General features: G+C 38.3%; 1 protein-coding gene across 6 annotated transcripts in view; it reads left to right on the forward strand.

Annotated features, from left to right (window-relative positions):
* The window catches only part of LAMA2 (laminin subunit alpha 2), a 710,513-nt gene that overhangs the window by 561,442 nt on the left and 132,740 nt on the right, over positions 1 to 16,331 (forward strand). For all 6 annotated transcript variants that reach the window (XM_055535601.1, XM_055535597.1, XM_055535598.1 and 3 more), the window contains 4 exons: positions 3,038 to 3,200; positions 5,003 to 5,213; positions 13,199 to 13,315; positions 14,008 to 14,171. In XM_055535601.1, coding sequence (XP_055391576.1) covers positions 3,038 to 3,200; positions 5,003 to 5,213; positions 13,199 to 13,315; positions 14,008 to 14,171 — 655 coding nt within the window. The remainder of the gene's footprint in view (positions 1 to 3,037; positions 3,201 to 5,002; positions 5,214 to 13,198; positions 13,316 to 14,007; positions 14,172 to 16,331) is intronic.

A 16,331-nucleotide genomic window follows, 5' to 3' on the forward strand; every position in this document is an offset into this window, starting at 1 on the left:
ACTTCTATTAATCTAAGGCATTCTTATATCACTACAATTTTATAAAGTCTACTTTGTGCTGACTTCTGACTCAATCAATAAAATGAATAAACTACATTTTATTCCACACACCATTAGAATTAATGAGTGAAGGTGTATAAAACCAGTAGCATATGTTCTGATATGTAATAGGACTTAAGAAATGCTGGACAGCTTTCTTTCCTGTTCCTCAGGTCACAATAGTATTAGCCATTCATGATAAACTTACCCGTTACAGGTTATTTTTCTCAGGTTCAGCATGAAAAATAGCTTTGTTTCTCCTGAGGAACTAATTTATTTGGCTTGTATGTTATAGGTACTGTATACCTCTTAAATATTCCTTTTGATCCTGATGATTTGGCCACTAAGAGGCTTAACACTAGCTTTAGGATCTACTGGACATTACAGCATGCCTTTCTGTCTAGTCACTCTTTGCCTGAAATACATTAACATTTTTATCTTTACCACATCTCCTTTTATCTTTATCTTGTTTTAAAGATATTTTAACCTAAATTCCCTTTGTAATAAGGTAGAAAATATAATGAAATTAAAAGATGTGTTTATATTGCAAGTATTTTTAATACCATTGAAAATATACTGAAGTGATAGTGAATATCTTGGAATAATAGACACTACATAACACATTTATCTTAAACGTAAAAGTACTCGTAAAAGTTCCAAATTCCATATATAGGAGTAATGGAGCAATGAGACATCTATAAAAATAATATTTGCTTTCTTAATATAGCATCATTTTGCTAAAGCAGTATTTGTGTACCCTAATGATTTCTTCTGGTTGCTTGCACATTGCTTTAATTTAAAAGAAATTATATAATCCATATTTTCCTTCTCTCCATCATTCTTTTTGCACCACATTCTTCTCTAGAAATTTAACTTTGGGATTAGACTTCAAGAGAAACAGTGTGATTGTATCTCACATTCTGTGCTTCCTTGATAACACCTAGGACCAGGACCTAAATTCAATCAAATTTCCAAAAACATCTTTAAGCAAAACTCATTTATATGTTCATTTAATAATGAGAAAAACATACAGCCTTATAAGGTTTAGAAAGGGGGAATTTTCCATTTCACTTAAGGAAATAATGTGAATGCAAAGGATGTCAGTGGTTACTTACATGCTACAAGTGATTAAAATCAATTGTACATATTGATGTGCACTCAGACCATACGATGGGGCTGTATTATTGGTAGAGTGACGTCTACTACCATCTTTCTTGAAGTCTAAAAATAGGAACGTTCTTACATTTAATCACCCAACATTTTGGCATGACTCCCACATAGTCTGTTGGACCAAGGTGCATTCTAATCAATAGTCCATGGTCAAAATGATTCCTTAAAAATTACATGTCCACAGTGATGTCTTACTAATCACAGTGGTAGAATCTCGAGAAGGTTCTTTGTCATACATCAAGGGATGACTATGAAGCAGACAGCCAGAAAGAGGCGCCTTCATTAACTTCTAGGAATAGCTCATGAGCAATGATTTCTACCGCAGGGCTAAGACTTTGTTCTTTAAAACACCTGATTCAGATTGTTCTATAGATTTTAAACTATGACTATCAGAAATAACAGGTTAATTGCAGCAACGTTTTAATCAAAGACATTTATCATTAAAAAAGAATTAGAAAGATGCATTTTGGAAAGGGTAGAAGTAGAGACTGAAACTCAGTTTCTTCCACTAACCTAAGATACTCAAACTCTAGGTGCATCAAAAATTCCTAGAGGGCTTGTTAAAACACAAATTGTTGGACCACACCTTAGAATTTTTGACCCAATAGATCAGTGATGGGACCTGAGAATCTGCATTTCCAGTGATCCCAGGTGATGGATCTGATGTTGTTCATTTGAGGACCACATTTCAGAACCACAGTGCTAACCCAGCACTCCTGCCGCTGGTCTGCTTGGTCTAACTATGTGTACTTGTTTCAGAAGGTCTGTTCATACCATCTTTGACAAACTTTGACCAGTGTTAATCAGAAAAGTTTCTCCAAGAATAGAAAAGAGATTTGAAAATTCTTTAGATCTTAAAGAGGTCTTAGGATACAGTCTTGAATGATAGAAAATGGTCTCTTGGTCAGCCCATAGCCTTTATTCTGGGGATTGTCTTTGGGACTATTATAGGCATAAGGGCTCAGCAGACCAAAGAGTTTAAAAAAAAAAACAAAAACTGTCTTCAATTTGCTAAATTAATGCTCCATAGAACACACTTAGAACACACTTCAGGAAAAGTTGGTCTAAAACTAAGGTAGTACTGTGTACATGTTTCAATGCACCAATTTTTCAAACTTTTATTTGACAGAAAATTCTTTTTTCAAATGAAATCTTGCCCAGAACATCAACCTATAAAATAGATTCTTGGCAGAATAGACATCATTTGTAGAATACCTGAAGTGCCTGGAGAATCCTAAGATTCCAAAGAGCACACTTTGAAACCCCATTTAGTACATAATAAACACAGATTCACAGGATGGCTGTTATTGCTGAAAGGTATCTTTGAGCCCTAATGTATAATACCTGTCCCTAGGCTGGGGCCCCTTTCCTCATTCCTTTGCACGAATCGACACAGAGCTGTGTGGAAGTGCAAGGGCAGTTTCATGCAGAGATCTCATCACAGATAGTGTTTCTCTACTCCGGGTTTTAAAATTGCAACTGGTTATGCCTTATCAGCAATGCAGACTTTGTATTTCCAGTTTCCAAGTATTAATGCTACATGTCACATTTTTTACTGTCTTACCTGAAGAGAGTTTGAGCCACTTAAAAAGTAGAAACACTGTGTTTTAATTACTGTGTCCCCCTAAAAGCAACAAAATATGGAGAAATATGCCACATTTCCTTGTTTCTTATGGGTTGGTGTAGCAACTGCTTCTCTTTCTCAGCAGGAACACCCATGACAAACAGCGTTTCTCTTGGAGATGGTTGAGAAGAGCAGATGCTGGCTGCCACTTTTACATGCGGCATTTTGTTTGCTAATTTGCAAAATTTGTTTTACCCCCTGCAGCTGTAAATGAAAAAGCTGTAAAACTAAATGAAACTCTAGGAACTAAAGACAAGGCCTTTGAGAGAAATTTGCAAGAGCTTCAGAATGAGATTGATCAGATGATGACAGAACTGAGGAGGAAAAATCTAGACACACAAAAGGAAGTTGCTGAAGATGAGTTGGTGTGAGTAGAAGCTCTATTATTTTTTCATTTGATAAACTGAACTTTCTAAATTGTTGGTTTGAGTTTTCTAAATTTTCCATCACACGTATCAGTAGGAGATACTTTTTTTATGCTCTCTATTTTTCATCTACTTAGTTATAATTTATCTTGCTCTGAAGTGGATCAAAGGCGTGTTTACTCCTATATATAAATAATCAAGTAAATTATCTTTTTTCTTTTGGTGCTGTCCCTTCTGCAGTTGGGCTTTCCAGGTGGCACTAGTGGTAAAGAACCCGCCTGCCAATGCAGGAGACATAAGAAATGTGGGTTTGATCCCTATGTCGAAAAGGTCCATGGACAAGGGAATGGCAACGCACTCCAGTATTTTACCTGGAGATCCCATGAACATGTAGCTGGTGGGCTACAGTAGCCTATGCTGCTGCTGCTGCTGCTGCTAAGTTGCTTCAGTCGTGTCCGACTCTGTGCGACCCCATAGACGGCAGCCCACCAGGCCCCACCGTCCCTGGGATTCTCCAGGCAAGAACGCTGGGGTGGGTTGCCATTTCCTCCTCCAATGCATGAAAGTGAAAAGTGAAAGTGAAGTTGCTCAGTCATGTCCGACTCTTAGCGACCCCATGGACTGCAGCCTACCAGGATCCTCCGTCCATGGGATTTTCCAGGCAAGAGTACTGGAGTAGGGTGCCATTGCTTTCTCCCACAGTAGCCCATAGGGTCACAGAATTGGACACCACTGCAGTGACTTAGAAGGCACACTTCTTCAATTAGGCTAGTGGGCTTGCTTTATTAATTTCCTGTATTAGGGGCTTTCAAACTGTTGATTTTGTTTTAATGAAAATATTTTTGGATAAATAAAGTTATGAATTTAGCAAGTCATCCTGTACATTTTGTCATCTTGGGAAATATTGAATAGAACTGTCAAATAATACATACTAATACTATGAAATAATGGTTGAGGATTTGAGGTTATGAATAATGATAGTGATTTTACTAATGCCAATGAATGCCAATGGTTGTATACTCAATAAAAAGTACATTTTTACATTTACAGTCAACTACAAAGTGATGGTGTTATTAATAATCAAATAAAATCTACTAATCTAGCAACATTAGCAACACCTGAAAACTTGTTAGAAAAGCAAATTATCCAACCCCATCCTAGACCTACTCAATTAGAAACTTTTGGGATGGGGCCCAGCAATCCGTTTGACAAGTGCTTCAGGGGATTATCATGCCTGCTAGTTTGAGAACTACTGTTTTTCAAGTATTTAGCCTTTCTTAAAGGGCTCAAACAGTATCACTTTAGAAAAACCATTAAGTTGAATCCAGGAAACTCCTAGAACTCAGTTCAAAGGAAAATAAAAGTAGATCAAAATTATACTAGCATGTCAACAGCATGGCATTATATTGTTTCTAACCAAACATATCAATATTCACATCTTGTATTCAAAGAAACAGAAAAAATATCTCATGGTTAATCATATTTTATTTTTGGTATATAATATACATGATAAAACTGATTTCATCAGCCAGATTTTGAGAATAGCATGAGTTCCTTTCCAAATGATAATGTTATGTTATTAATAAAAGTACAATGTGTGATTTTTTGTGCTTTAATTTTAAATGTTCTTGCCACTTTTCAGCTATCAGTTTTCAACTTGGTTTAGCACACAGTCTGCTTTGAATATTGTCATGTTTTTCCATACTTCTAATGTTAGTATCTCTTTGTAACACTGCTTAATACCCATCAACTCTGAGGCAGTGACAGGGGCTTATTGTCTCTTGTTGGGATGGGGTGTTTACAGAGCTGCAGAAGGCCTTCTGAAGAAAGTGAAGAAGTTGTTTGGAGAGTCCCGGGGGAAAAACGAGGAGATGGAGAAGGATCTCCGGGAGAAACTGGCAGACTATAAAAGCAAGGTTGATGATGCTTGGGACCTACTGAGAGAAGCCACAGATAAAATCAGAGAAGCTAATCTCTTATCTGCAGAAAACCAGAAAAATATGACGGCTTTGGAGGTGAGTCCTAGAGTTCTTTCATCTGAATCTGGGAGTGTGGTGTAGGGGTCTGACCATGGCCAGGTAAGTCAAGTGGATGCAAGTTGATGCGTGTTTATGAGATCAAGTTTGACGACTCTGAAAGAAGACTTGTAAGAAGCAGGACAGAGAATGATCCTTCCTTTGTTTTTTAAATTAATCATCACTGCCCGTATAATCAAGTAAAATTTAGATAACTTAAACTATTTAAAAATTTTAAGAACAGTGTGATACAGTGGAATGAGATTTTTGTTGGAAGTCAGGGGTCCTTGGTCTTAATGATAACTGTGCCACTAACTAGAATACAAGCCTGAGCAAGTCAAAGTCCCAAAGCACCAGCACGACTGGACAGTGTGTGCATTATACTAGAGTATGTCTAGGGTTTCTTCAAATACCACTACCTTGATTTTACAATCTATCCAACATAACCCATGAGCCATGGTTTAGACATGGGCTGCCATAAGTCACAAAAGTGTCAAGAATTTTCTAATGGAAAGTGTAGTGAAAGTAAAAGTATTAGTCACTCAGTTGTGTCTGACTCTTTGCAACCCCCATGGACTGTAGCCCACCAGGCTCCTCTGTCCAAGGAATTCTCCAGGCAAGAATACTGGAGTGGGTAGCCATTCCTTTCTCCAGGGGATCTTCCTGACCCCCAGATCAAACCCAGGTCTCCTTCATTGCAGGAACATTCTTTATCTTCTGAGCCACAAGGAAATGTGAGCATAAAAGAGACAGCTAAGAGACCAGAACTTGGGAACATTTAGGGTCTCTTCTTCTTTGCAACACGGTCTATGAAAACAATACTTTACAATCAGTTCAAGTCTGAGTTCTTTTCTGTCCTCTTCCTCAGCCAAGAGATAGTTCTCTCCTCATGTCAATGTATGGCAAGAATCATCACAATATTGTCCAATTAAAATAAATTAATTTTAAAAAAAGAAATGATAGGCAGTTTCTGCCTTTTTTAGAGCACTAATGAAGCTGGAACTAAAACAGATCCTTCCAGTCATTCCTTCCTCTCTCCCTCCCTCCCTTCTTTCTTCCCTTCCTTCTCTCTTCCCTTCTTTCCTTCGCTCATTCCTCTCTCTCTTTCTCTCTCATTTATTTCTTAATATTTAACACAAACTGATCACTTCCCAGGAGTGAATTTAGTACTTATGCTGGCACAAACCTGTGTGTGTGTGTGTGTGTGTGTGTGTGTGTGAAGTCACTTCAGTTGTGTCCTACTCTGTGTGATCCTATGGACTGTAGCCCGCCAGGCTCCTCTGTCCATGGGATTCTCCAGGTAAGAATACTGGGGTGGGTTCCCATTTCCTATTCCAGGGGATCTTCCTGACCCAGGGGTCAAACCCACATCTCTTATGTCTCCTGCATTGGCAGGAGGGTTCTTTACCACTAGCACCATCTGGGAAGCACAGATCTGTACTTTGCATTTAAAAAAATAACTTCCTTGCCAGAAACAAACTTACCATTGTTCTTTTCAAAATATTTGACCCCAATAGATCTGAAGACAGTTGCAGACCTTTTTCTCTTCTAACATAAAATTTTACCTTCAGCTCTGAGTACTCTGTGGCATTTGTTATGCTCTCAAAACTGTTTGTGGAATGACAGTTGAATAAAGAAAAAGTCTGCATGTTTTGTCTATTCATTTTTCTCCATTTTCCTTTGGATTAAGAAGTAACAGGATGAATTAATTTTTAAAAGAATTTTTTTTTTCTGGGTCCCTCTCCTGAGACTTAGCCTTGTCATTTTGATGGAGGATTGAGAAGACTCACTGATGTATCTAATCTTAACCAATTTGGAGTCTACTGACATGCTGGCAGTATTAAAGAAAAAGCAGCGTCTTGTTAAGCAGGTTGCTGGACCGCCTTTCTATCACAGGCTCCTGCATGATTCATCTTCCTCAGTGACACCCAGTGATGTAACTTACCCGGAGGTACACCGCTCCATTTTATGGCATCAGTTTAAGAAATTAAAATTACCTATGTGGAAAGTATAATAAGCATTTGGGAAGTATTTCAAGAAGAGTTATAGTGGCACACTAAATGGTGCTTTTAGCTATTCCTTCATTTTAGTGATGTTTAAAACCAAGAGCCATCATTCTTGGGTACCTCTGGAGATGCCTGGAGCTTATGTAGTCAGTATTTAAGTGTAAGTGGTCCTTTTTGTATTTTCATTTTATATGCCATGCTTAACGAAAGGCTTGTTTAAAACTTACTAGAGTAAATAGATAAAGTGACTAAATTAATATGAGTAAGACACAGCTTATTTAAAGCTGCTTGTCAAGGCTGATTAAGGTTGATTGCCAAGGTTGATACTAGACTGGCCAATAAAGAATCACCTGGATATTTTACTAAAGAGATGGGTACCCTGAGCATCCACCCAGAGACCGAGTTACCTGGTCTGGGGTTTGGTCCAGAATCCATATTCTAGAACATTCCCTGTGTTAATGCAATTTGCGATAGGTTTAAGAAGAGTTGATAGGTTGTATCCATTAGATTGAGTAATTAGTTGTAATTTAAATAAATGACTTCATTGAGACTGTGCCCACAAAAAGGTGATGCAATTAAGACCCAAGGCATTTTTTATAAGAAAATAAGCATTTAATTTTTACTATGTAAAAACATTTATCAAGCCCCTACTAAGTTCAAGGAATGTACTAAACAAAAACTGAGTATATCAAACACTGATATGCTCATGGTGTGATGCTTGGAACAGCAGCATTAGCATCACCTAGGCACTTGTTAATAATATAGGTTCTCAGGTCCCCCCAAATCTATCAACTCAGAAACTTGGAGTTGGAGCCCAGCACCTGTGTTTTTTAAATCCCACCAATGATACAGATGAGGCTTCCCTGGTGGCTCAGAAGTTAAAGTGTCTGCCTGCAATGCGGGAGACCTGGGTTCGATCCCTGGGTCAGGAAGATTCCCCTGGAGAAGGAAATGGCAACCCACTCCAGTATTCTTGCCTGGAGAATCCCATGGACGGAGGAGCCTGGTGGGCTACATAGTCCACTGGGTTCGCAGAGAGTCAGATAGGACTGAGCGACTTCTCTTTCACTTTCACTTTCTAATGATACAGATGCAGCCTTAAGCTTGAAAGTCACTGATGTTTATATGATGAATAAAACACCATCTCTGATGACTTCCAGTGACTTGTACTTAGTGCGAGATCCACTCAATTTAACTAGTCTGTGCCCTACAGAAGTTCTGTTGGAGGTTTGTGAAGGAAGGGCATCAAAATCACACCTGGATTTAGGAAGGGCTTGGAGCCTGATAGGCTACAGTCCATGGGGTCCCAAAGAGTTGGACACGACTGAGCAACTTCACTTTTACTTTCATGGACCAGACACATGTGCTAAGTTGTGAAGCATAAGCTCTAATTGGTCAAAGTAGAAGAGGAAGAACATTCCAGAAATAGGAAAATAAATGCAAACACACAGAGGGGAAAAAGGGAAGACCCTTGAAGAAATGTCAGTGATGTGATAGGACTAGAAAGACTGCCTGTGAACTAGTGAGTGGACGGAAAGCCAACAAAGGCAGGGGGTCCAGAGCTTGAGTTATAAGAGAACTGCATTCTGAGACTGAGCTAAAGAATTTGGTTTTGTCCTGTATCAGAAGCAATTGAAATATTGGAGTCATGGGTTAAAATTTTATTTTGGGGACTTTCTGAGTGGTTCATATAAACTCGAATATTGGTTTTGTATTGAAAATATTATGATATAAGGCTAGAAAAGCAGGCAGGGATAATATACAATTAGATGCCTACCATTATCAAGGTGCTGTTGGTAACCAGGGTGTTTGAGACTAAATAGAAATGATTCCTGGCCTCAGAGAACTTACAAATTCCTAAAAAATCAGGCATTCTAACCTTTCACTGGGCTTCCCTGTAGCTCAGATGGTAAAGAATCTGCCTGCAGTGCCAGAGACTTGGGTTCGATCCCTGGGTCAGGAAGATCTACTGGGGAAGGGAATGGCAGCCTACTCCAGTATTCTTGCCTGGAGAATCCCATGGACAGTGGAACCTGGGTCACAGTCCATGGGGTCTCAAAGAGTCAGACATGATGCACTGTGATTAGTATGAGCTGAGAGAATCAAACACTAAAATTAGGGCATCACAGAAGCTGATAGAAATGATGGGACAGCATGAGCAGAAACACAGAGCTCCCAAAGTATGATCTCAGGAAGTGTCAAATGGAGCAATAACAGTCATTTGTAAGCTTCATAAAAGTCTGTAGCAGAAGATGGCTCTGGAAATGGCCCAGTTCATAGAAGACTTTGAATGCAACCTTCTAGAACAGCACAGGGCTAGAAGGCCATTTCCAGCGATGGAAAAAAGGTAAAGGAGACTGTGGGCTGAGGGGCAAAAAGATGAGCAATTCAATTCAGCAAAGTAACATGTATTGAGCATTCTGTCCCCAAAGGTACCATTATAACCTGGAACAGGAAGGATTTTGCGAGAAGTAAAGAATGAGTTGCTAGATAAAAATAGACGGGGAGATAGCTTTTGTAGCTTCTTAATCCACCCCTCAAAAAACCCCAGCAAAAACAAAAAGTTTTAAACTTACAAAGCTCTGGAATGAATTAAGATCTAAATAGAAGTTAAAAGTAGAAATATAACAACTTTGTTGTCTAATGAGAGTCACTTAACAATATACTTGTGGTATATACTGGGAGAATTTGCTTGTGAAGTTGCTCTGCTGTGTCCAACTCTTTGCAACCCCATAGACTGTAGACTGCCAGGCTCCTCCGGCCATGGGATTCTCTAGGCAAGAATCCTGGAGTGGGTTGCCATTTCCTTCTCCAGGGGATTTTCCCAACCCAGGGATCAAACCCAGGTCTCCCACACTGCCGGCAGACTCTACCATCTGAGCCACCAGGGAAGCCTGGGAGAAAAATTCTCTCTAATCATAAACCCTGTTTTTGCTCCTCAAATGCTCAAAGCTTCCTATCTCAAGTATTTTATATCCTACATCCTTTTCTATCTATTCCCTCTCTTTATTTATTTTTATAGCACTCATCATTAAAAATATATTATACATTAACATTCATTTTTGCCCTCCAGCCAAGCCAAGAACAACGTGTTTTCTGGCCTGCTGTATCTCCAGGACTGAGAACAGTGTTGGGCACAAAGACAGAATAGAAATGGTCTCTCTCAGTGAATAAAGTATCATAAAGCAAACACAAATAAATGTTATATTAATACTTTGATCAATATTTAGGCGCTCCAGATAGATCCATCTTTCCTTGATATAAAACTAGATTTCATTAGTGTCTAATCTGAAATTAGCCACCACTGAAATTGCCTTAATCCCTAGATCATTCCTGCTTCAGTGTGATTAAAAACACATTGTGATCTTTGCAAAACAATGGGTTCCCTAAAGTAACTCAAATAGAGCTTTTATAATGGATTCTTTACCAGCTGAGCTACAGGGAAGCCCAGAAAGATTCTAACTCACTGCTTAATTGAAAGCAAGATGAATGGAGCTCTTCACCTCACATATGGGTGGAAATAGTCTCCCTTCTATCGATACAGCATTTTAAGTTACCTTGATTCATAAATACAAACAAACCATGCTGAAGAAAGATTCCTGAGTGTCTGTCTGCCTGTGGTCAACTTTAAATCAATTTATATAAAAGCTAAGGGCTAGAATTCATAGTTGTGGAAAAGAATGTCGGAACTTGAAAAATAAGATATGACATAACCAGGAGCATCAGCACTACCTCTCTATTTGTTCTTCATGAAGGGAGATTAAAATTTCTCTGATTTAGCCAGGGTGGGGAGTAGTTGAATGAAACAGGAGTCACAAGTGCAAACAGAACTATTTATTGAGGAAACTTTTCTAGGTACTGGAGATAGAGTAATACAAAGATTGTTTAAAGAAATTTATGTTATAGTAAGACAGTCACTAAACCAATAAATAAGTATATAATATGATCATAAACTGGAACATGGGCTAATATACATAATAAGTAACATGTTCTCAGCATATTGCTTGATGAATTCAATGTTACCCTTCGTCCACTAGGTACGAGAGAGACTAGGCCACTAGGCTCAAGAGACTATACATTTCATCCCATACTTATTCATGCACGTTGTGGTGAATTGGTATTAATCATTGTCATTAAATAACTTGTACTTTTAGCAGCTCTTAGAAGAACCAATTAAGATGATTCAAGCTATATAAAAAATAAAATATGATTATGTTTCTATCATTTATGGCCACTCTATAAATATAATTCAGATAAATGAGTGCTAGGAAAAAGAAAATAAGATGATTATAATAGTTAACAGTTCTGTAGTGTTTACTGTGTGTTAGGCTGTATTCCAAGCCAATTTCTCTCAAATTTTATTGTGTATATCAGTCACCAGTTCTTGTTAAATACAGATGCCAAGTTGGTAGTTCCCAAAAAGGCACTAAGATTGTGCATTTCTAAGAAGCTTCCAGGTGATGCCGATTCTGCTGGTCGGTGGGCCATATTCTGAGTACTGAGGGAATATACGTTTTACATGAGGCTAAATGAAGGAGGTTTCCTCCAAGGCAGGGAACTGGGGAAGGGCAAATGGTGAAGGAAAGGCTCAGAGGCAGAAACAAGATGTGTGTACCGGCAGCAAATTGAAGTGATTGGAGAAGAGGTAGAGAAAGCAGGGTGTGAAATTAGCACTGTCCCAGTGCAAATAAACGTGGTTTCCACACGGGAAAGCCAGTGCTGTGAGCTGAAGACCAGACTCTCCCCTTAGGTAGCCGTGTTGTTGTTTAGTTGCTACATCCTGTCTGACTCTTTTGCCACCCCATAGACTGTAGCCTGCCGGGTCCCTCTGTCAATGGGATTTCCCAGGCAAGAATACTGGAGTAAACCGTTTCCTACTCCAGGGCATCTTACCCCACCAGGGATCGAACCCATGTCCCCTGAGTTGGCAGGCAGATTCTTTACCACTGAGCCACCGGGGAAGCCCATCCTTAGGTAGACTGGGATTCACATCTTAACTATACTATGTGACCTTGGTAAATCACTTCACTTGTAGAATTTTCTATTCAGCTAAAAGACGATAAACACAGGACCTATAGAGCTAATGTAGAATTAAGTGAGAAAAGCTTATAAACTACCTGGCCCATATTGAAATTTAAATGAATATATAAACTAGCATTATTATTTATCTCAAAAGGCATAGATGGCAAGGCTTAAATTTATAATCGATGCAGTTAAATCCACAGGTAGAAAAAGGTGATTGAAAGAATGAGTCAGAAACAGAAAGAAAAAGAATGCAAAAGTATACTCCAAATGGAGAAATAGCACCATTTCTTTCCCGTTGATTTTACTCTTCTACACTAGGAATGAGTTTCATGTGGTTTCAAGACAAGCTATCAGTTTCAAAGAAAAAGTAGAGTCTGCTCTCTTTTTATGGAACCGTCCATTAAGTTTATTCTTCCATGTGAGAGTTTCTCCTTTTTTTTTTTTTTTTTGAAAAGTACATCCCCTCAGTTCCTTTTAAAATCTCACTTTTTCCAGTTTTTATAGAACTCCCATAGAATAAATCTGCTCACATTTGTGCTCACAAAATATTCATTTGGACACAGATTCTGGAATTTAATGTCTAGTTCCAATGTAATTCAGCATACTTCCACATGCTCGGTAATACATATTCAGCACTTACATTTCAGTTAAAATGGATGTCCATCTTGCTTTACAAATCTTTTTTCATTCCTCAGCTACCATCACATCAGCCACCATTCTCTTGTATGACTTTCTCACAATAGGAGAAAGAAAGCACCTGTACAGATATTTAAAATAAAGTAAGGCTTGAAGGGTTGGCTGGGTAGTTTTTATCATTCTCATGTAATTCATAGTCAACATGACATATCTTGATTGCAAAGCCTTGATCAGACAGCTCAGGAAAGCCAGGAATACAGGGCTAGATAAGGTTTTCCCAAAAGGACATTTTGATGTTTTGTTTATGCTGTCTTACAGAAAAAGAAGGAGGCTATAGAAAGTGGCAAACGACAAACTGAGAACACTTTAAAAGAAGGCAATGACATACTCGATGAAGCCAGTCGTCTTGCAGATGAAATCAACTCAGTTATAGTCGTGAGTATTTTATGAAACCCAAAGTTAAACGATGATAATGATGCAAATGCTCTTGAATAGGAACCAGTGAGAAATTCAGTAGTATAAGCAAACATTGTTACTTTCTTTTGAGTGTAAAGTTGTTTTTGTCTCATTCTATTGTGACCATGCCCACCCATTGGTAACAATTAGAAATTCACATTATTATCTCAGTAATGAGGGTACTCGCACACTCACACCAACCTGTATTTTTTTTCACAGTGATGAAGGGCATTTGACGTTCCTAGTACAGAACTTACAATCTGCTTTAGTATTCATATAACATTAGTTAAACGAGAAATGTAAAGCTACAAACAGACTTTCAACATGCTGTCTCATTCAGTAGATGCTAATATATGATGACATATGGTAATAGAAGTGCAAATAGTCTAAAAGATCCTAATGACTATTATTTATGCATTTAGACCTATGAAGTAATATTTTTTTAAAAAAGATTGTTAGATTCTTCTTGGTATAAATTCCCTGCACATATTTTCTAATCTCTTTCATTGAATAATAGCTTTTTTCTCTATTCTTTTTTTTTTTTGCTAGGTTAGTAAATTTTAAGTGTTCTAAAAACCTAAGCATGTGTAATTATATCTCTAAGAGATGTTAATAAACTAGAGGAAGCTGGATTCACTTATTTAAAATGCCTTCTTTTCTCTACATATCAGTACGTTGAAGACATTCAAACTAAATTGCCTCCCATGTCCAAGGATCTGAAAGATAAAATCGATGACCTCTCCCAAGAAATAAAGGACAGGAAGCTGGCTGAGAAGGTGTCCCAGGCTGAGAGCCATGCAGCTCAGTTAAATGATTCATCTGCTGTCCTTGATGGGTATGTCATTTATGGTTGGAAATGTCTATGTATCTTGACACTTGTCCAAAAGTTTTGACTAACAGAAATGGTTGAGAGTTGCTTTCAAATCTTGATTTTTATAATTATTAACATACAAACTGCATGGCCTTTCTGTGGAAAAGCCTAATTAGAAGGGTGTGGACAAAACTCTACTGGAGCAGCATCAGAAGTCTGAGTTAAAAGTGAATTCAAATATTGCATGGTGAGGAGCGAACACTGCCTTAGGCTACACTTAGAAAAAATATTTTGTTCTTTATTAGAGAGCACAGCAGTTGCCTTATTAGCATTTTAAATAGTAATATATAAACACACATTCTGCTCCAAATTTCAGTTTTATAATTTAAATGAAATCAAAACTATTTATTGTTAAAGGGCTGGCTTTTGAAAACGTGGTTGCATTGGTTCAGTTCAGTTCAGTTGCTCAGTCTTGTCCGACTCTCTGCGACCCCATGGACTGCAACACGCCGGGCCTCCCTGTCCATTACCAACTCCTGGAGTTTACTCAAATTCCTGTCCATTGAGTCAGTGATGCCATCCAACCATCTCATCCTCTGTTGTACCTGTCTCCTCCCTCCTTCAATCTTTCCCAGAATCAGGGTCTTTTCAAATGAGTCAGTTCTTCACATCAGGTGGCCAAAGTATTGGAGTTTCACTTTCAGCATCAGTCCTTCCAATGAATATTCAGGACTGATTGCCTTTAGGATGGACTGGTTGGATCTCCGTGCAGTCCAAGGGACTCTCAAGAGTCTTCTCCAACACCACAGTTCAAAAGCATCAATTCTTCAGTGCTCAGCCTTCTTTATAGTCCAACTCTCACATCCATACATGACTACTGGAAAAACCATAGATGGACCTTTGTTGGCAAAGTAATGTCTCTGCTTTTTAATATGCTGTCTAGGTTGGTCATAGCTTTTCTTCCAAGGAGCAAGCATCTTTTAATTTCATGGCTGCAGTCACCATCTGCATTGATTTTGAAGCCCCCCAAAATAAAGTCTCTCACTGTTTCCACTGTTTCCCCATCTATTTGCCATGAAGTGATGGGACCAAATGCCATGACCTTAGTTTTCTGAATGTTGAATTTTAAGCCAACATTTTTACTCTCCTCTTTCTCTTTCATCAAGAGGCTCTTTAGTTCTTCTTTGCTTTCTGCCATAAGTGTGATATCATCTGCATATCTGAGGTTATTGATATTTCTCCTGGCAATCTTGATTCCAGCTTGTGCTTCATCCACCCCAGCATTTCTCATTAAGTACACTGCATATAAGTTAAATAAGCAGGATGACAGTATACAGCCTTGATGCTCTCCTTTCCTGATTTGGAACTAGTCTGTTGTTCCATGTCCAGTTCTAACTGTTGCTTCTTGACCTGCATACAAATTTCTCAGGAGGCAGGTCAGGTGGTCTGGTTTCCCATCTCTTTCAAGAATTTTCCACATTTTGTTGTGATCCACACAGTCAAAGGCTTTGGCATAGTCAATAAAGCAAAAGTAAATGTTTTTCTGGAATTCTCTTGCTTTTTCAATGATCCAACGGTTGTTGGCAATTTGATCTCTGGTTCCCCTGCCTTTTCTAAATCCAGCTTGAACATCTGGAAGTTCACAGTTCACATACTGCTGAAGCCTGGCTTGGAGAATTTGAGCATTACTTTGCTAGTGTGTGAGATGAGTGCAGTTGTGCAGTAGTTTGAACATTCTTTGGCATTGCCTTCTTTCGGATTGGAATGAAAACTGGTGATTCCATACATAGCCTTTAAGTCTTTTTTTTTTTCCCTTTCAAACTCCATGAAGGCACTACTATTTAAGTACTGCCCTGTGAAATAATAGCTTATTATAACTGTTATTCTTATATGTTTCCATGGGGGGATGGGCCACCAGTGAGGTGTGTTTGACTAGTAAACAGCCTTCTCAATATAAGTGGTTTGCTTCCCCTACAATTTGGGGATTGACATAATAAAATAGGTGCATTAACCCCAAGAATAATTTTCATAAGTAAATCTGGATTTAATATACTCCATGTGAAAGGTTCTGTTTCAAAACTTAATATTCTTGATACAAAGGAAAATATTAATGTTTGAAGACCCTGGGAAAAATTCATATATAATTCATTTTATTATAACAGTTCTAGCTTGGTTATTTAGGAA

Source organism: Bubalus kerabau, chromosome 9, assembly GCF_029407905.1.
Source record: "Bubalus kerabau isolate K-KA32 ecotype Philippines breed swamp buffalo chromosome 9, PCC_UOA_SB_1v2, whole genome shotgun sequence".
Taxonomy (NCBI): Eukaryota; Metazoa; Chordata; class Mammalia; order Artiodactyla; family Bovidae; genus Bubalus; species Bubalus kerabau.